Raw genomic sequence first — 18197 nt, 5'->3', positions numbered from 1 at the left:
GAGTATGACTTGGGACTGCTAGTTTTTAGAAGTCGGAGAGTGTCGAGCACCTTTTGTGTCACTGCCTCGTAATTACGAGGAGAAGACAAAAAAAGTATATCTATTCTTGATCGTCATATCATTTTCAATCCGTCCGTCTGTCTGTCTGTCGAAAGCACGCTAACTTTCGAAGGAGTAAAGCTAGCTGCTTGAAATTTTGCACAAACACTTTCTATTAATTTAGGTCGGCTTAGTTTGTAAATTCGCCAAATCGGTCCATGTTTTGATATAGCTGCCATATAAAACGATCTTGGGTCTTGACTTCTTGACCCTCTAGAGGGCGCAAATCTCATCCGATTTGACTGAAATTTTGCATATGGTGTTTTGGTATCACATCCAATAACTGCGCTAAGTTTGGTCCAAATCGGTTCATAGCCTGATATAGCTGCCATAAACCGATCTTGGTTCTTGACTTCTTGAGCCTCTAGAGGGCGCAATTCTCATACGATTTGACTGAAATTTTGCACGTAGTGTTTTGGTATCACTTTCAACAACTGTACTAAGTATTGCGCAAATCGGTTTATAATCTGGTATAGCTGCCATATAAACCGATCTTGGATGTTGGCTTCTTGAGCCAATAGAGCGCGCAATTCTCATCCGATTTGGCTGAAATTTTGCATTAGTAGCTTTGTTATGACTTCCAATAACTGTGCTAAGTATGGCACAAATCGGTAAGTAACCTGATATAGCTGCCATATAAAGCGATCTTGGGTTTTGACTTATGGAGCCTCTAGAGGGTGCAATTCTCATCCGATTTGGCTGACATTTTGTACAACAGCTTCTCTCATGACCTTCAACATACGTGTCTAATATGGTCTGAATCCAATCTCCCGATTTTGCTTCTTGAGCCTCTACAAGGCACAATTCTTATCCGGTTGAACTGAAATATTACACAATGACTTCTACAATGTTCTGCATTCATTTATGGTCCGAATCGGACTATAACTTGATATAGTTCCAATAGATAACAGTTCTTGTTCAATATTTTCTGTTTGCCTAAAAAAAGATACCGCGCATAGAACTCGACAAATGCGATCCATGGTGGAGGGTATATAAGATTCGGCCCGTCCGAACTTAGCACGCTCTTACTTGTTTCTTATTTTTTTGTGCATTATTTTCGTTTTTCTGTCCGGTTTTGCTGTCTTGTACCTTGTATCTATTTATCAATCAATCAGAAGTAGGCCGATTGGGTCGGCTGTTGAGAGTGCACCAATCGCCGCTTCAGTGTGTTGACAACCCCCTTAAAGGTGCTGGTTGCTGAGGGGAAATACGGTTAGCCATGCCAAACAATTTGGTGACATCGCCAACACGTCCATCCAGCCAGGCCTGAAATGCTGGACCACGAATTATCTGTGTGGTTGCCAGTCATTTGTGGAATTAAGGGATAAGAAGTCGGAACCCCGCAGAGTGCAACAGGGAGTTCCCCAAGGCGGGATGATATATTCGGCACCATTTAACCTCCATTCCACGCCCTCAAAAACGGCATTGAGATCGTATCATACACGGACGATTGTACGATCATGGCATCAGGTCCCCCACCCATTGTTAACAATTGCAAAAGGTTAAACGTCTAGCTCAACGATTTTGCCGCTTATTTTCCTACAAGAGATATGAAGATATCTGCAACCAAATTTTCAGCCACGTTGTTCACTTTTAATACGCATAAGGTAAACAATGAGCCCGGCATGGTCTCAGAATTGTGTCGCATTCATCGTCGTCACGAGAAGCTCATCTGTAGGCTACTGGGCGAGTTCGCAGGTTGTGGATAGTAGGATGCTTCGTATACGGAGTAGATGCAATTGCAGTTGCGTACAATGGGCGATATCGAGTGGAGAGTCTCAGCGAGAGGCTGGACGGTACCTTGAAATAACCAATGGACCAAAAGATCCCGCGGCTTCATGCACCGGAACAAACTTGCTCGCCTATGAAGCTTGGAGAGGATCGCTACGACAACGCAACAGCATTGAGATGAATGTAATAGGCGAAAGAGTAACGATTTCGACCATAAAATGACCCAAAGTACTTGGTGTCACAGTTGACAGCTCTTACGCTTTCTCCTCACATGCAACAGCAGTTTGTTATAAGGTAGGAGTAGAAACAAGGTCCTCAAGTCATTTTCCGGACATATGTAAAGTGAAAACATTAAACATATTAAATTTTTAGATATTACCAAAAAAAAAAAATTACCAATTTTTAAACAGAAAAACGTCACTTGAGCATCACGTGCAAATGCAAATAACATTAAAATCGACTGAAAATCCTATTTGTTTTGGAGAAAAAACAAAGAAGATGTTATCTTACCTGATTGAAAACATTTTCCAATTTAGGAAATTTTCAAATTGTTTTGTCAATATTTTCGGAATTTGACACAAAAGTAGTGTTTTTAACACCTATTTTTTCAAGTTTTTATACCCTACACCACCACTGTGGTGCAGGTTATTATACCTTTGTGTATTTGTTTGCAACGCTAAGAATGAGACCAGGAAGACCCATTGATAAGTATATCGAACGGTTTCGAATCAACTCCTGATTCGATTTAGCTATGTCCGTCTGTCTGTCTGTCTATAACAAAATTTTGCACAAGTCACTTTTTTGGTCCAAGGACGACTTTGAACAAAATTGGTTCAGATTTAGATATACACATACACTTTTTTGGTCCGATCTTTACAAAATTTTGCACGAAATGTTTCATTTGGCGTCCCAATACGAGTGCAAGATATCATAAAAATCGGTTCAGATTAAAATATAGCTCCCATATATATCTTCCATCCGATGTGGCCTTTTAAAGCTATAGAACCCACAATGTTGGTGCGATCTTTACATAATTTTTCTCGAGATGTTTCATTTGATGTCAGATTTAAATATAGCTCCCATATATATATTTCATCCGATATGGCCTTGGAAAGCTGTAGAAGCCACAATTTTAGTTCGATCTTTATAAAATTTAGCATGAGCTATTCTATTTGACGTTCCAATATGTGTGAAAAATTTCATGAAAATTGGCTGAGATTGACATATAGCTCCCTTATATATCTTCCATCCGATATCGATGGAAGGATATAGAAGCCACAATCTTGGTCCGATCTTCACAAAATTTTGCTTGAGATGTTTTATGTTGTAATGTTTTAATACATGTACAAATTTTCATTAAAATCGGATCAGATTTAGATATAGCTCCCATATATATCTTACGTCCGAAATGGCCTTATAAGGCTATAGAAGCCGCTATTTTGGTTTGATCTATATAAAATTTAGCGTGTGCTAAATTTTATCAAAGTCCATGAAGATTTAGATATATGTAGCCCCCACATAAATGTCTCGTATGATATGGCCTTTAAGTCTCTAGTAGCTACAATTTGGGTCCTATCGTAAGAAAATCTTACAAGGTTCTATTCCATATATCAAAAGGTATGCAAAAGAATGTATTTCAACATACAATAGGTTCCATGCATTAAAAGTAGTACGCAGACTGGGTGGTGTAAGGAATGATAAAGTCGGCTCCTCCCGACATTTGTATTTCCTTACTGGTTTATCTTGGCGGCGTCATTAACGCTATCGACCTGTTCGCGGACCTCTTTCGCAATATTGCGAATCTCCCCGCTCATCCAGGGTTTTTCTTGGGCTGAAGAGGACAACTATCTCCGAAGGACCCCACCAGTGCAGTCGTAATCCTGTTGACATTTTCGTCAATGTCTTCTAAGCTTGGACAATCGAAATTATATTGCCCAAGTCCTCTTCTGAGTAGACTTCCGAATTTTGTCCAGTTGCTTTTCAACATATTCCGGAAGCTTATCTGATACGCCGCTGGCCGTGCGACTCTAAACCTAATATAACGATGGTCAGAGAAGAAGTGCTCCTTGGAGACCCTCCAATCCTGAACCTCATCGATATGATTTTCCGAACATATCGTCACATCTAATACCTCCTCCCTTATCCTATTAACAAAGGTAGCGGTGTTACCAATATTAAGTGTTATTTGGTCGTTAGTATTCAAGATCTCTGCCAGGGCTTGGCCCCGCTTATTAGTGTTGGTACTACCCCACAAAATGTGGTAAGAGTTCGCATCGCACCCTATTATTACCTCGTTTCCTGTCTGTTTTGCTCTCCTCACCAGCCGTTTCAGCTCCGACATAGGTGGCGATGTCCGAGACTCGAAAGGCAGCTAAAGTGATGCCAGGTATGCTCCACCGTCTCCCTGTCTCACCACTATTGCATCCGACGTTGAGAACTCTGTTGCAAATATATAATACAAATTTTTATTAGTCCAGAAACTATATTCCGGGTCGTCCATGGTTCCTGGATAAAGGCAATATGAATCTTGCCCTTGCTGATTTTCTCTATCAGAGCATGTTTAGCAGTCTCGCTCCCATTGAGGTTAATCTGGATTACTTCAATCATTTGGCCTCCAGTTAATGGGCATCTTGGGAGTAGGTGATGATCTCATCGTCTGCTCCCAGTTCTTTAGACTGCTTTGCCTTTCCTGTCACTGCACTGCCTGATGTCATCGTAATAGGTTATTTGCTTATCCTTGTCTTCCGAATCTTTATAAAATCGGTAAGGGTTCCGTGGTCGGATCCCTGCTCGTTAGAATATATTGAGTTTAAATTCTCTGTACTGCCTGAAGTTTCAATACTAGGATCTTTGCCTATCTTAGTCTACCAAATTTTAAGTAAGTGACGGTACCATCGTCGGCTCCCTGGTCGTTAGGCTGCATTGAGATTCCTGTCGCTGCGCTGCCTAGTGTTTCAATATTAGGATCTATACCTATCCCAGTATTCCGAATCTTTAAGTCGGCGATGGGTCCGTCGTATTGTCCCTGTTTGTTAAGCTGTGTTGGGTCTCTCGCCACTGCACTGCCTGATATTTTAGTATTAGGATCTTTGCTTATCCTGGTCTTTTCAATATTGAGAGAGGCGGTAATTGTCTCGTCGTCAGCCCCTTATCCGTTTGACGGTACAGAGGCACCTGCCACTGCACAGCCTGATTTCTGCCTATTCTAGTCTTCCCAATCTCGAAAAAGACAGCTTTTCTCCCTAAGTGCGCCATGCCTTTAGTCTTAGTCAAACTCGTCTCGTAGACTTCATCAATGCCAATCACAACGAGAGCTCCTTCCTCTTTCAACTCCTGTGGAAGACCTCCCACTTTTCTGCGACCAAACCTTGGTTTTGCTTGCCTAAGAATCCAAACATGCAATCCGTCGCAAATTTACTGCCCCGTTCCATGATGAAGAACGTCCCCTTTGTGAACTTGGGGATGTCCATCTTTCTCACCAGGTCGAGCTTTGCGCCCTCCCAGGGAGCATAGATATCTCTGATGAGCTGTTTGACGGTATCAATACTTTCCGCCGACGCAAAACGTAGCGTAAAGATGTCCCCTCTATACTCGCAGCTCATCACTAATATGGGTGGTCCCCCCTCTACAGAGTTCCACATATGTTCGAAAATCCGCTCATTAACCAGATCCCCCACTTGGGACCGGCGATCTGGTGGAAACCTACCGGATGCACTGCCGATATTGACAACTGCATAAATCAGCTCAGCTGTGCTTCCTTACCACTCTGGCGTAAGAGGGTGGCTCCTTACCATTCTCAGCGACCATCTTCACTTTCCGTGATGGCTGTGGCCTTAGTTTGGAAGTCACAGTCCTCCATGTAGACTCACAGTCCTCCAGGTAGACGTGCTTCCTTCGTTCCTGTACCGACTTTGTCTACCTCCGCAGGACACTGTCTGGAGTCTCCATTGCGGGATGACTGGCTTGGTTTTCTCAAAGTACTTGAAAGCGGGGAGCTCTTTTTCTTCTTCAGCATTTTAGCACTGCTATGCTCTTCGGGAGATCTGATTCTTTTTCCAACTTCCGTAGAAGTGCTTGGAATGTCAGTTCTATTCTTTCTAGCATCCTTCACTTTCGCCCGATTGCGCTGCCGGTAGCTGCCAGTAGTACCCCTGTCTCCTTTGTCGTGCACCGAATCGCTTTCTCGGTCTGCTTGTGAGCTTAGAAAAGCCATCGCTCTCTACTATCGTCATACTGCTGCCCTTACCTCTAGATGCGGTTGCGATGACTGCTTCATTAACACTGTCGCTGTCTGAATCCGAGTCGGAAACACCACTTTTATTAAAGGCTAGGGACGAACTGTGCATCCCTGTGGTTTATCCATCTATTCCTCACTAATTAGACTGACGACTAGTTGTGAGCTTGAAGCATTACTCTCGACTGCAGGTGCCAGGTTACGCACACCTATAGGAGGGTAGAACAACATGTTACGGTCTGACGCCACCAGCGCAGCTGTTGGGTTTCTGGAGTCCATTTCTAGCCTACTCCAAAAAGGCTTTAAAATTACACGTCTGCTCCACTCAACTGCTCTTACACTTAAATGGGTGTATTTCTCTTTGGTACAGGGTATTGTGAAAGACGTCTTAAAATCCTTGACAAATGTGTCTCATTTCGATGGAATTTGGAGAAGTGAGTGCATTTGGACCCCCGATTACAAATAACGCATTCAAACATCAACCAGACTTTACTCTGCTTCCTTATAAAAGTGTTGCCCAACATTGATTGATGACAAAATATCTCTTGCACTAATACGAAAGGTCAAAAGTCTTCCATCACTTATTTATCAATCTAAGTTCCGACCTTCTTTTTTGTATTCACCTTAACTCTCAAGGAGTGCTTGCAATTTACTGCACTTAACTTTGTCGTTGTCAAGGTATTAGTCACAAAGCTCTTGGTTCATATGGCATCGATATTCTCTATCGCTGCATAGATTTTATGAAAATTTGAACACTTGAATATTCCCAGCACTGTTTCATCTGCTGTCACAAGTACTTATGCCACTGAACCAAATATGAACACAAATACAATGATTATCAGTGTCATACATGGAGTGACTTTCGTCTGTCGAGAGGTGTATTTCATTCGAACGTCTTACTTGACATTAAGAATATTACATTAGTTAGGTTTTCTCTAAAATTAGACTTTTATCTCAATTTAAGCCTTGCCATTTTAAATATAATAACACTTTGTATTCAAATTTACAAATTTACAAAATGGTAAAATTATAGTTAACGTAGGTGTGAGCGTCAAACAAATTTTGTCATTTCTGTATCCACCAGCTTCCATTATTATTTATTTTTTTTTTACTGTTCAAGACAACTTCAACAACAAGTGACATTAGAAAAGTTTTGCTAACATTTAGAGAACATCTCTGCTGCTATACAAAACAATTTTCGACAATGTTCTCTATGGCTTCAAGTTTTAATTATCAAAAATTTTCAAAATATCTTTTGTGTCTTGGTGCGACATTCGACAAAAAAATGTCCTCTCATTTCTCTCGTACCTTTTGAAGAGCAGGGCATTTAGGATAAACTTCAAAAATACGAAACGGAAACTAAAAAAGTTTTATTCTATTAAATGTTCTGCCGCTGTGACAATGGTTGCCTACGCAGCCATTGTTACGAAAATATAAAAAGCTCAGCGGGGAAATATTCGCTTCATTTCAAGCTTTACTATATGCATGAGTCGTTTTATCTCAAAAAAAGGAAAAAAAACAAAGAAAGAAATATTTATTACATCACCAGATGGTACAATCGAAACGAGACTCCTTTGTCCTGGGGGAAAAAAACAAATGACTCAAAATTTAAATCAGTTCTTTAAACTATCTAAGAATTATTCTTTCATATCTCTTATAAGAAAAGAAAATCTCACTTTAAATATGGACTAATGGAAAGATGTGAAGTGTTCTCCTATTATTTGTGGCTACATCAGATACAGGCTATTGTCTGTTTATTTGGTTCGCCCTATGCAAAAGAATAAATTCTTATGTGAGGCAAGGAAAAGGTTCCATTACTCTCTATGAACATCTTTGTAGGTTTGAATTTCCTATCGTTAGAAGTTGCAAAAGAATAAATTCTTATGTGAGGCAAGGAAAGGGTTCCATTACTCTCTATAAACATCTTTGTAGGTTTGAATTTCCTGTCGTTAGAATGTTTGTAGGTAGAGTGTTCCCAAGACGAATTGAATATAAAAAGACACAAGGAAGAAGACATTAAGTTCGACCGGGCTGAACCTTGCATACCCCCAAATATGCTTATTTTGCCCATGAACATTCCACTAAGAGACATGTGTAAAAAATCTTACATATCAATGAATGCAGTCCGATTCAATTTTAAGCTCGATGATAAGGGTCCTCCGTTTTTAGGCCGAGTCCGAACAACGTGGCGACATCTTTTTGAAGAGAAGTTTTACATGGCATTGTACCTCACAAATGTTGCCAGCATTAGGAGGGGAAAATCACCGCTGAAATTGTTTTCTGATGGTCTCGCCAGGAGAAAACACGCTTTTGGCGTTATGGGTGGCCTGCGCTACGGTGGCCTCCGCATATGTGAAACACCTTTCGTAATAGTTCGGTGAAAAATGCATAATTTATGCCACCATAGCAGCTATGTCGAAATAAGGTCCGATTTGAATAACAAGTACAAGTCATTGTTCAATTTTGTAGAACAAAATATTGGTCTCTTTGGTAACAATATCCAAATATAGACCGATCTGAACCATATACGACACGGATGTCGATAAGCCTAACATAAGTCACTGTGTCAGCTTTCAGCGAAATCGAATTATAAACGCGCCTTTTAGGGGGCCAAGACTTTCAATCGAGAGATCGGTCTATATGGCAGCTATAGCCCAAATTGAAGAGGGATGTCGAACGGCCTAACACAGCTCACTATCCCAAATTTCGGCGACATCGGACATTAAATGCGCCTTTTAAGGGTCCGAAACCATAAATCGAGAGAACGATCTATGTGACAGCTATATCCAAATCTGAACTGATCTGGACCAAATTACAGATGAATGTCGAAGGGCCTAACACAACTCACTGTTCTAAATTTCTGAGAAATCGGATAGTAAATGCGCCTTTTATGGGCCCAAGACCTTAAATCTAGAGATCGGTCTATATGGCAGCTATATCAAAATCTAGACCGATCTAAACCAAATTGAAGAACGATGTCGAAGGGCCCAACAACAACTGTCCCAAATTTTGGCAAAATAGTACAATAAATGCGCCTTTTATGGGCCCAAGATTTCGGCGACATCGGACATTAAATGCGCCTTTTAAGGGTCCGAAACCATAAATCGGCGAATCGGTCTATATGGCAGCGCTATCCAAATCTGAACCGATCTGGGCCAAATTTAAAACGGTCAGACGGACGGACATGGCTAGATCGCCATAGATTTAGATCATGAATATATACACTTTATAGGGTAGGAAATGCATATTTCGATGTGCTACAAACGGAATGACAAAATGACTATACCCCCTTCCTTGGGTGGTGGGTATAAAAAATATTTGATAAATGTCTACTATGTCTCAGATGTGTTAATCGACATCCCCTTGCAGATCTAGCGAATCTTAAATAATTGTGCAGATATGGGTGTTTTCTGGAATAAATTATTATGTGTAGGCTAATAATTGTATGCATTTCCAAAATATCTTCAAAGGTTATTCCATAGATAGATTTAGCATGTTGCTTGAAGCCCTGGGAGTATAAGTGCAGTGAAATATAATCACATTTATTAACCTACAAATGTAGGCACTTGATGCATCTCCTTCACTATTTGAAAAATCATTCAAATAACTTTTAAAATGGTGGAGGGTATATTGGACTCAGCCCGACCGAACTTAACAGGCCTTTTCTTGTAACGCTACTCAATAGTAAGGTAATACTACTAAATAGTAAAAACAAGTAAATGTGTACTAAGTTCGACCGGACCGAATCTTATATACCCACCACCATGGATAGCATCTGTCAAATTCTTTGAATGACTTTTATAATATATATACATGAGCTACATCAAGTTATTGACCGATATGGACCGTACATGCTGTTAGAAGAACACCACCTCCAAAATTTCAGGCAAATAGAGTAAATCTTGAGCCCTCCAGTGGCTCAGAATGTCAAATTGGGAGATCGGTTAATATGGCTGCTATATAAGGTTATCAACCGGTTTGGAAGCCATACTTAAACGACGTGCGCAAAATTTCAACCATATTAGATAAGAATTGCGCCCTCTAGAAGCTCAAGAAGTATAATCGGGAGATAGGTTTAAATTGAGACTATATCAGGTTATGGACTGATTTAGACCATACTTGGCACAGTTGTCGAAAGTCGTCCCTCAACTATATGTGTAAAATTTCAGCCAAATCAGATGATTCTAGAAGCTCAAGAAATCTAATCGGGAGAACGGTTTATATGGCGGCTATATCAAGTTATTTACGGATTTGAACCTTACCTAGCACAGTTGTCAGAAGTGATATCAAACCACCATATGCAATTTCTGCCAAATCGGATTAGAATTGCGCCCTTTAGAGTCAAGCCCAAGAAGTCAAGACCCAAGATCGGTTTATAAGGCTTGGCGCAGTTTTTGGAAGTCGAACAAGACACCAAGTTGAAATATTGCTTAATATGGGAGCCGTATCAGCTTATGGACCGATTTCAACCGTACTTAGCACGGTTGTGGAAAGTCGGAACAGAATGCTACATACAAAGCTAAAGCCAAATTGGCCAAAAATTACGGCTTCCAAGGGCTTAAGATGTCAAATCTTCCCGATCGGTTTATATGGGAGCTACATCAGCTTTACACCGATTAGAACCATACTTTGCACAAATGCTGAATGTAGCAACGAACACTGCAAGAAAAATTTCAGCAAAGCATATAACAATTGCGGCTAGTAGTGGCTCAAGACGCCAAATCGGGGAATCAGGGGATCGGTTTATATGGGATCTATATCCAAATCTGAACCGATATGGCCCATTTACAATCCCCAGTGACCTACATCAATGAGAAATATCTGTACAAAATTTCAAGCTGCTACAATAACTTTACGCGTCCGACCGCTCTCATGATTTCCCCAGACGGACGGACGTACATGGCTATACCGACTTTTGCCTTCCCTTACTGGTTTCTCATAGTTCTTTTTGTGGTCTATGAGTTCAAGATCAGTTATTTTTGACTGGCATTTACCACAGGAGTAACTACCAAACCAATGGTAAAAAATGCAAATTTTGCCCATGAACATTCCACTAAGGAACAGGGGCAAACTTCTCACATATCAATGAGTGCAGTCCGATTCAAGTTTAAGCTCAATGATAAGGGGCCTCCTTTTTATAGCCGAGTCCGAACGGCGTGCCGCAGTGCGACACACCGACAATGTTGCCAGCATTAGGAGGGGAAACCACCGCTGAAAATTTTTTCTGATGGTCTCGTCAGGATTCAAACCCAGGCGTTCAGCGTCATAGGCGGACATGCTAACCTCTGCGCTACGGTGATCTCCGAACCAATGGTTGTTCAGCATATTCATTAGATGACAACCGTCAACAAAAAACAAAAATGAAACGTGACATACGACGATGTTGGCTTCGCATATGCGGCAACAACAAACCTTATGCAGTCTCTCCACAAATAGTAGAGCTGTATTAAAATCAAAGATGTTTTCTAAATTGTAACTAACAGCTTTCTTCGTAGTAATGAGCAATAGTGTTTTTCTCATTTAGACTATTTTTGTCTAAGCTCATAGCATTGATGATTGACTGGGTAACTCGTTCTAAAACCAAAAGGGGGTCTTATTAATGTCACCCACGGTTGTCATCTAATGAATAAGTTGGATAAACATTGGTTTAGTAGTTACCCTGTGATTAATGCCAGCCAAAAGTAACTGATCTCGAAGGCATAGACTACAAAAGGAACTTTTTTGATTTATTTTGCTGTCTTTTTTTCTTTCATCGATATAAGGGCGCAAATAAGAATGATATCTAAACTTTTGTAATACGTATTGGCTAGATGAATATGTGATTCAGCAAAGTAGAAAGAGTTATATTGAGAAAACTTACATCATGAGCATTTTTAGCTGTTTTTGATGAATGAATGAAGTGTACGTAAATCTTTCAGATATAGCTCTCACATACATATATGTATTAACCGTTTTTCACTTTCAGCACCTTTTGGCTGGTACTATGTTCGTTGGTTTTTCAGTTGATGTCAGTACATGTTTGTCGCGACACTACAAAAGTATACATAATAATCTTTTGAAAAATTGTTTCAAAAGTTATGGGGGGGGGGGGCAAATCAGCAAGGTTTTTTTGATTGAAATCCTATTATCTAAAAAAGAGTAATAATAAAAAAATGTCTCAAGAGTGAAGATATTACCAGCCATTTGTGGGCATATTTCTTAACAGATTTTACTCCAAATTTTGCACAACGTCTTTTTCTATGGTTCTAACTATGTGTGCCGGTTTTGGTTAAAATCTATTACGATGTATAACTTTTATATAAATTTTCGTCAGATTTTGCCTAATATTACAATAATTTGATCATATGTTAACCGATTCTCACAAATTGGTCACTGGGGTTTCTTTTATGACTCTTCTGATCAATAAAAAATTTTATGCAAATCAATTCAGATTAAGATATGCATAGCTCCTTTATACATATATGTATCTCCCGATTTTCACTTTTAAGGACCTTTCCTAAGGCATTTATCATCTCATCTTTTCAAAATTTTGCATATCGAATAATTTGTCCGGATTTTGGTTGAAATTCCCTTTTCAAATTTAAGCAAATTTTAGTTGTAGTGGCTTTCAAAAGGTCGGCTCGCGTGACTTGAGCCCGTCCCTGCTTGTTTATATATAAAACGAAAGCACTGTATATTAATAATGTGATTTTTTTCTCTTCTTCATTGAAAGGATAAAGCATGACATTAAAAGCAATTTTAAATTTCTGTCCAATGTGTCGTATGATTGTTCAAGTCATATATTTACCAGTGCTCATACGTACCATGGAACCTAGAGCTGCCAAACTGTCCATAGTCGGTCGCTATGCTAGATAGTTTTTTTTTCCGGCACTATTGATGCTACACTTCCACCGCTGGATACCTACTTAGTATAACAGTTCCAAAACTTTTCTGGAAGAGGATTATTTTGTGACTGACACTGAAGTTTCTATTAAATTTGGAGCGATGCGTTCTATAAGCACCGGGTTCTGGGCTCGTGGATCTAATAACTTTTGCGCATTTGTTTGCAACACCAAGAGGGAGAAGAGTTAGACGTCAATCGTCTTAGAATCACTCTCGAATTTGATTCAGCCATGTCTACCTGTCTGTCCGTTTATTCTTGTGATCAAGATATAGGTGGAATTTGTTATCCGATTTTCATCAAATCTGTCAAATGCCACTTTTTTGCACCACGTATGAATGCTAGTGACTTTGGTTGAGATTTATATAGAGTTCCCGTATGCGTGCGAAACTTTCTTAAAATCGGATACGTTTAAGATATTGCTCTCATAAAATATCTTCAAACGATATGCTACATCTAAACAAGACCCCATTTTAGTCCAACATTAGGCATGGGATATTTAATTCATATAAGGATTAGCGTATGGCGTCATGCCATCTACTTCGTTCGATTTAAGCGATTGCTTACTTGTTTTCTTCTAAGCTTTTGTAATTGACTGCAATTTGATTTGCTGACATCTGTCATGGATCTAATTAAATTAATGCTCTTAGAATCGCATAAACTGCTTTGGACCTTCTGTAGTCGTATCGTTCATAGCCTCGCTGCATTTTATCAAAGTAACTTTATTTCTTACATTAATGCTGAATTCGTTTTATTATCTCTGTTTGCAAAAAAAAAAAAAAAATCTACTTCATTACGACTCATTTTGCGCCTGATTCAATCTGGATCATTGTTGGATATCAACATCACCATCATCATCAACATTGTCAACAATGCCTACTGCCATGGACTTGCCAACGACACAAACATGATCCACCATCATGACTTTACTCGGGGAAATGAATGAAAATAGCGCGAGGCTTTGGCATGCGAGTTGTGGGTGGCAAGACTGGAGCTGATGGCCGACTATTTGCGTACATTGTGTGGACAGTGCCTGGAGGACCAGCCGAGAAGAATGGTCTACAACAAGGCGATAAGGTAATTGAGTTACAATGATTTTTTACACAATACAAATGCAATTTTCAATGTTTATTTACTCTGTTCGCCGTCAAACGGACGAACTCTTTATCCCCCCTCTCCCATGCAACTGCATTCGAACGATGCTTGTGCTGGAGCTGTGGGTATTGATAGAAAGCATTTTGTCTTTTCATTTGTTTCGCTTCAATATTTATTTCGAATGAATAATGACAGCTTCTAGCTGATATTATCTTTCAGGACACATGCCTTTAACAATTTTAATATGACTGCATTATTTGACGATGTTTTAAAATATGGTTACTCGTAACTAGCTGAAACTAAAGTAAAGTCCTATCCAGCAGAACTCAAATATTGCAGAGAATGCGACATTGTTAGAGACAGCCCTCTACAAGATTATGGCCCGAAATGTCACATCTGTAGATGGATTTACACCGACTATGCACAACTTAAGGTCTCAGGTAAAGATAAATGACTGAGACGCCTGTTCTAGCCAACGACAACAATGCGGTAGGCTTCTTGAAATCAAAATTGGGCCACATGAATTTGGGGTTTCACAAACCCTCAGCACTACCACCCACTTAGTGCAGAGATAAGCATGTCCGTCTATGACGCTGAATGCTTGGATTCGAATCCTGGCGAGATCAACGGAGATGGCTATGCCCTGCTAACGCTGGCGACATTTAACTTCTCCCCAAAGAGTATTGCGACAAGCAGTTCGGACTCAGCTATAAATAGGAGGTCCCTCATTATTAATAATGAATTTAATTGAATGGCACTCATTGGTAGTGTTCATGGGCAAATTTACGTTTGTGCAACCCGCACCTTGTGATCATATGCCCTTCGGGCCAAATGAACTGAAAATGGGACAGCAGCAATTTGTCGCTAAAACATTTTCAAACAGCAATCATTTTCTGTTTGCTGTTATCAAATGGTAATCGGTAAGGAAAAGCGAAAGTCAGGTGGCGCCGACTGAATAGTATCCCAGACCTACACTATAAGTACAAAGTGGAAGCTATATCTTATTCTGAACCAATTTTGATGGACCCCGCCGAATATTTTCAAAAGGGTTAATAAACTACAAAAAATACGGTTGGCAAATGACAACATTATTGCAAATTATCCAAAATCTGACAATATATGGGAGCTATATCTAAATCCGAACCGATTTCGACCAAACCAAACCAATGTGAGAAAACTTTTCATATATTGTGGTAGTCGTCAAGGAAAGCGTTGTGCATAATTTTGGCAAGATTGGTCAATGAATGCGCTTGCAGTGGGTCTGGAAATGAAAATCGGGCGATATACATATATGGTAGCTATATCTAAATCTGGTCCGATTTCTATGAAACTCATCGATAATATCGAGAGTCATTTCAAAATCCGTTTAGCAAATTTCAAGAGAATCGGTTAACAAACGACCATTTTATTGCATTATTACTGCAAATCGGACGAACATATATATGGGAGCAACATTCAAATCTGAACTGATTTTTTCCCAATTTCAAAAAGCTTTGTCTCTACGCCAAAAAAAAAACATACCTGTACCAAATTTGAAGACGATCGGATGAAAATTTCGCATGTAATTTGTACACAAATTAACATGGACAGACAGACAGACAGGCGATTGAAAGTCGAATATCCCCAAAACTAGACGAGATGTTGTGGACCTCAAGCGGACTTTCTTGTAGGAAACTTTGAGCACTATCCATTTTTTGAAGAATTAGCTGCCCCAACAAATTTTCGAAATACCGAGGTGACCAATTTTAAGGCCCTGCCAAAAGGCGCCCGGACAACCTAAAAGTTTTGACTCCCTTAAATCGCCAGGCCATTATGATTAGAGGCAGGATTTCTATGCAAAATCGAAATTTTCATATTTTTTATTTGGTGATTGCGGTAGAATTTTCCAACAAAATTATTTTTGTAAACTTATATTGAATAGAAAACTTCAGTTCCGCTAGTACAAATACAATATACCAACGCATTTTCCCAAAAAAAGATGGTACATTTTCGATTTTGTGAAAGTTATTATGAACAACGAAACACCTGAAAATAATAATATTTCAATATTTTCACGAAAAATTTGCACTTTCACAAGGCCAAAACTACCTTAAAGAGCGTCTGCGTGGCTTGTGCAAAGTTACGACAATCGGACAACAAATGTGTGAAATATACCTTCATCACAAGAATACATGGACAGACAGATTGACATACCTAAATCGAATTAGAAAGTGATTCTGAGCTCTCCTCCTTCTTAGCGTTGCAAACAAATGCACAAAGTTATAATACCCTGTACCTCAATATTTTTGTAGCCGAGTCCGAACGGCGTGTCGCAGTTCAACTCTTCTCTTTGGGAAGCAGTTTTAACATCACAAATGTCGCCAGCGTTAGGGGGAGATAACCACTGCTGAAATTTTTCTATATGTTCTCGCCAGGATTCGAACCCAGGCGTTCAGCGTCATAGGAAGACATGCTAATCTCTGTCCTACGGTGACTTTGAAATCCGTGATCTATGTGGTCAAACATAAACCAATCTCCCGATTTAAGGTCTTGGGGACATACAAGTCGAATTTCACTGGGTAAATAAGGCCCCTACACAACCTGAATATGGTATAGATGGGAATTTATTCGTATTCGTTTAGTAGTTTAGGACAGTTAACTGTGTTGGACTTCTCGACGTTCCTGGCAAATTTGGTCCAGATGTATTGTATTGCCTTCATAATAATCATAAATCATATTTTTTCACCGGAAGGAGTTGTATAAATCTTGCATAACTGTGATCGCGCGCTCTCAGCACTGGTTGTTTCGTGCAATGTTGATTGGAGATTCGTTTTTTTAAGTGGGTCTTCAAACATTTGCGAGATTTTGAGTAGTTATTTAGAACCTCAGATAGTTCTTCAAGATCTTCAATGCGAAACAATTGACTACTGAACCAATAATCAGCACATGAGTAAGAAATTAGTGAAGAGATTTTTCGTGCAGATATTTGGTATCTAATTAAACTTTACAACAGGGATCTCACTCCCCTCAGTGAAGTGACGGAAGACACGAGTGAGGTGCAAAAGAAACTTTATGTCGTCTCTCCAGTCCCCTATTTATATAAACTAAATTTTACCATTTCTGAAGGCTGAAGTGGTCATAATTGTTCTTCAAATTCCGTCCAAAGAAGTACTCTATGTTTGCTGATTTAGTCGACCCATGTAGCTCAACGCAATGAATGCGATCCAGCATAGTGCTGGCAACTGAGGAAGTTGGCTGTAGGGTTGCAATACAACGCATGTCTTTTTGCCGACATTCGGACTTCTAGAAACGGCAACAATCATCACAATTGATGTCCATTTTTAACTCATCCAACACATGTGGTGCTCTTAGTCATCCCGGCCGATACGGGATGACTATGAGCACCACACAGGCTGGAACTTTGAGCTCCGACTTGTGTGGTGCCCATCGTTATCACGGGAAGCTTAGCTGAAAGCTACCTGGCGCGTCCATAGATTGCGGATGGTGGAAAGCTCCGTTTTTATGCGGAGTAGCTGCAAATGCGGCCGTGGGCAGTCAGCGATTTTCGAGAGGAGAGTCTCAGTGAGGAGTCAGGTGGCACTGGCTCTTAATTAAATACTGAGTGCCAATGATACTCGAGATGACAAGGCGAGTTATTGGCGCCTTCAAATAACCAATGGCCAACATCAGCGCCTGTTCCCAGGTTAGGGGCGGCTGGCGGCGAGCGTCGGATCTTGGAGCAAGCGGCTCGCCACAACGAGGGATACATGCAATCCCACAAAACCCATGCGGTTGGGGCGCTGGGCCAGTAACCCGCCCCCGGAAAACATTGAACTACTATGGAAAACAAAGAAATAGTAAAAACGGACCCCCCAACGTTGACGACCCCGCAAACGAAAAAAGGACCATGATTTGCGGATCTGCACCTGGAATGTCCGCACTCTTTATAGGGAAGGTGCAGTATACGCGCTGTCGGATGTATTAGAGAAGTACAAGGCAGATATAACCGCCCTACAGGAAGTGCGATGGACTGGGAATAGCGTCACTACAACACCAAACGGTGACGAACTATACTATAGCTGCACTAACACGAGGCATGAATTTGGCTGCGGATTTGTGGTTAGTCGGAGACTGAAACACCTTGTCTCCAGCTTTACTCCGGTGGATGAGAAGCTAGCC

General features: G+C 40.3%; 1 protein-coding gene across 3 annotated transcripts in view; it reads left to right on the top strand.

Moving 5' to 3' along the window:
- LOC106095928 (regulating synaptic membrane exocytosis protein 2) overlaps positions 1-18197 on the top strand; it is a 448297-nt gene that overhangs the window by 325488 nt on the left and 104612 nt on the right. For all 3 annotated transcript variants that reach the window (XM_059361097.1, XM_059361096.1, XM_059361095.1), the window contains one exon: positions 13897-14021. In XM_059361097.1, the coding sequence (XP_059217080.1) occupies positions 13897-14021 (125 nt within the window). The remainder of the gene's footprint in view (positions 1-13896; positions 14022-18197) is intronic.

The sequence above is a fragment of the Stomoxys calcitrans genome, chromosome 1 (assembly GCF_963082655.1).
Source record: "Stomoxys calcitrans chromosome 1, idStoCalc2.1, whole genome shotgun sequence".
In the NCBI taxonomy this organism is placed as follows: domain Eukaryota; kingdom Metazoa; phylum Arthropoda; class Insecta; order Diptera; family Muscidae; genus Stomoxys; species Stomoxys calcitrans.
This window is presented reverse-complemented; position numbering and strand designations above follow the sequence as displayed.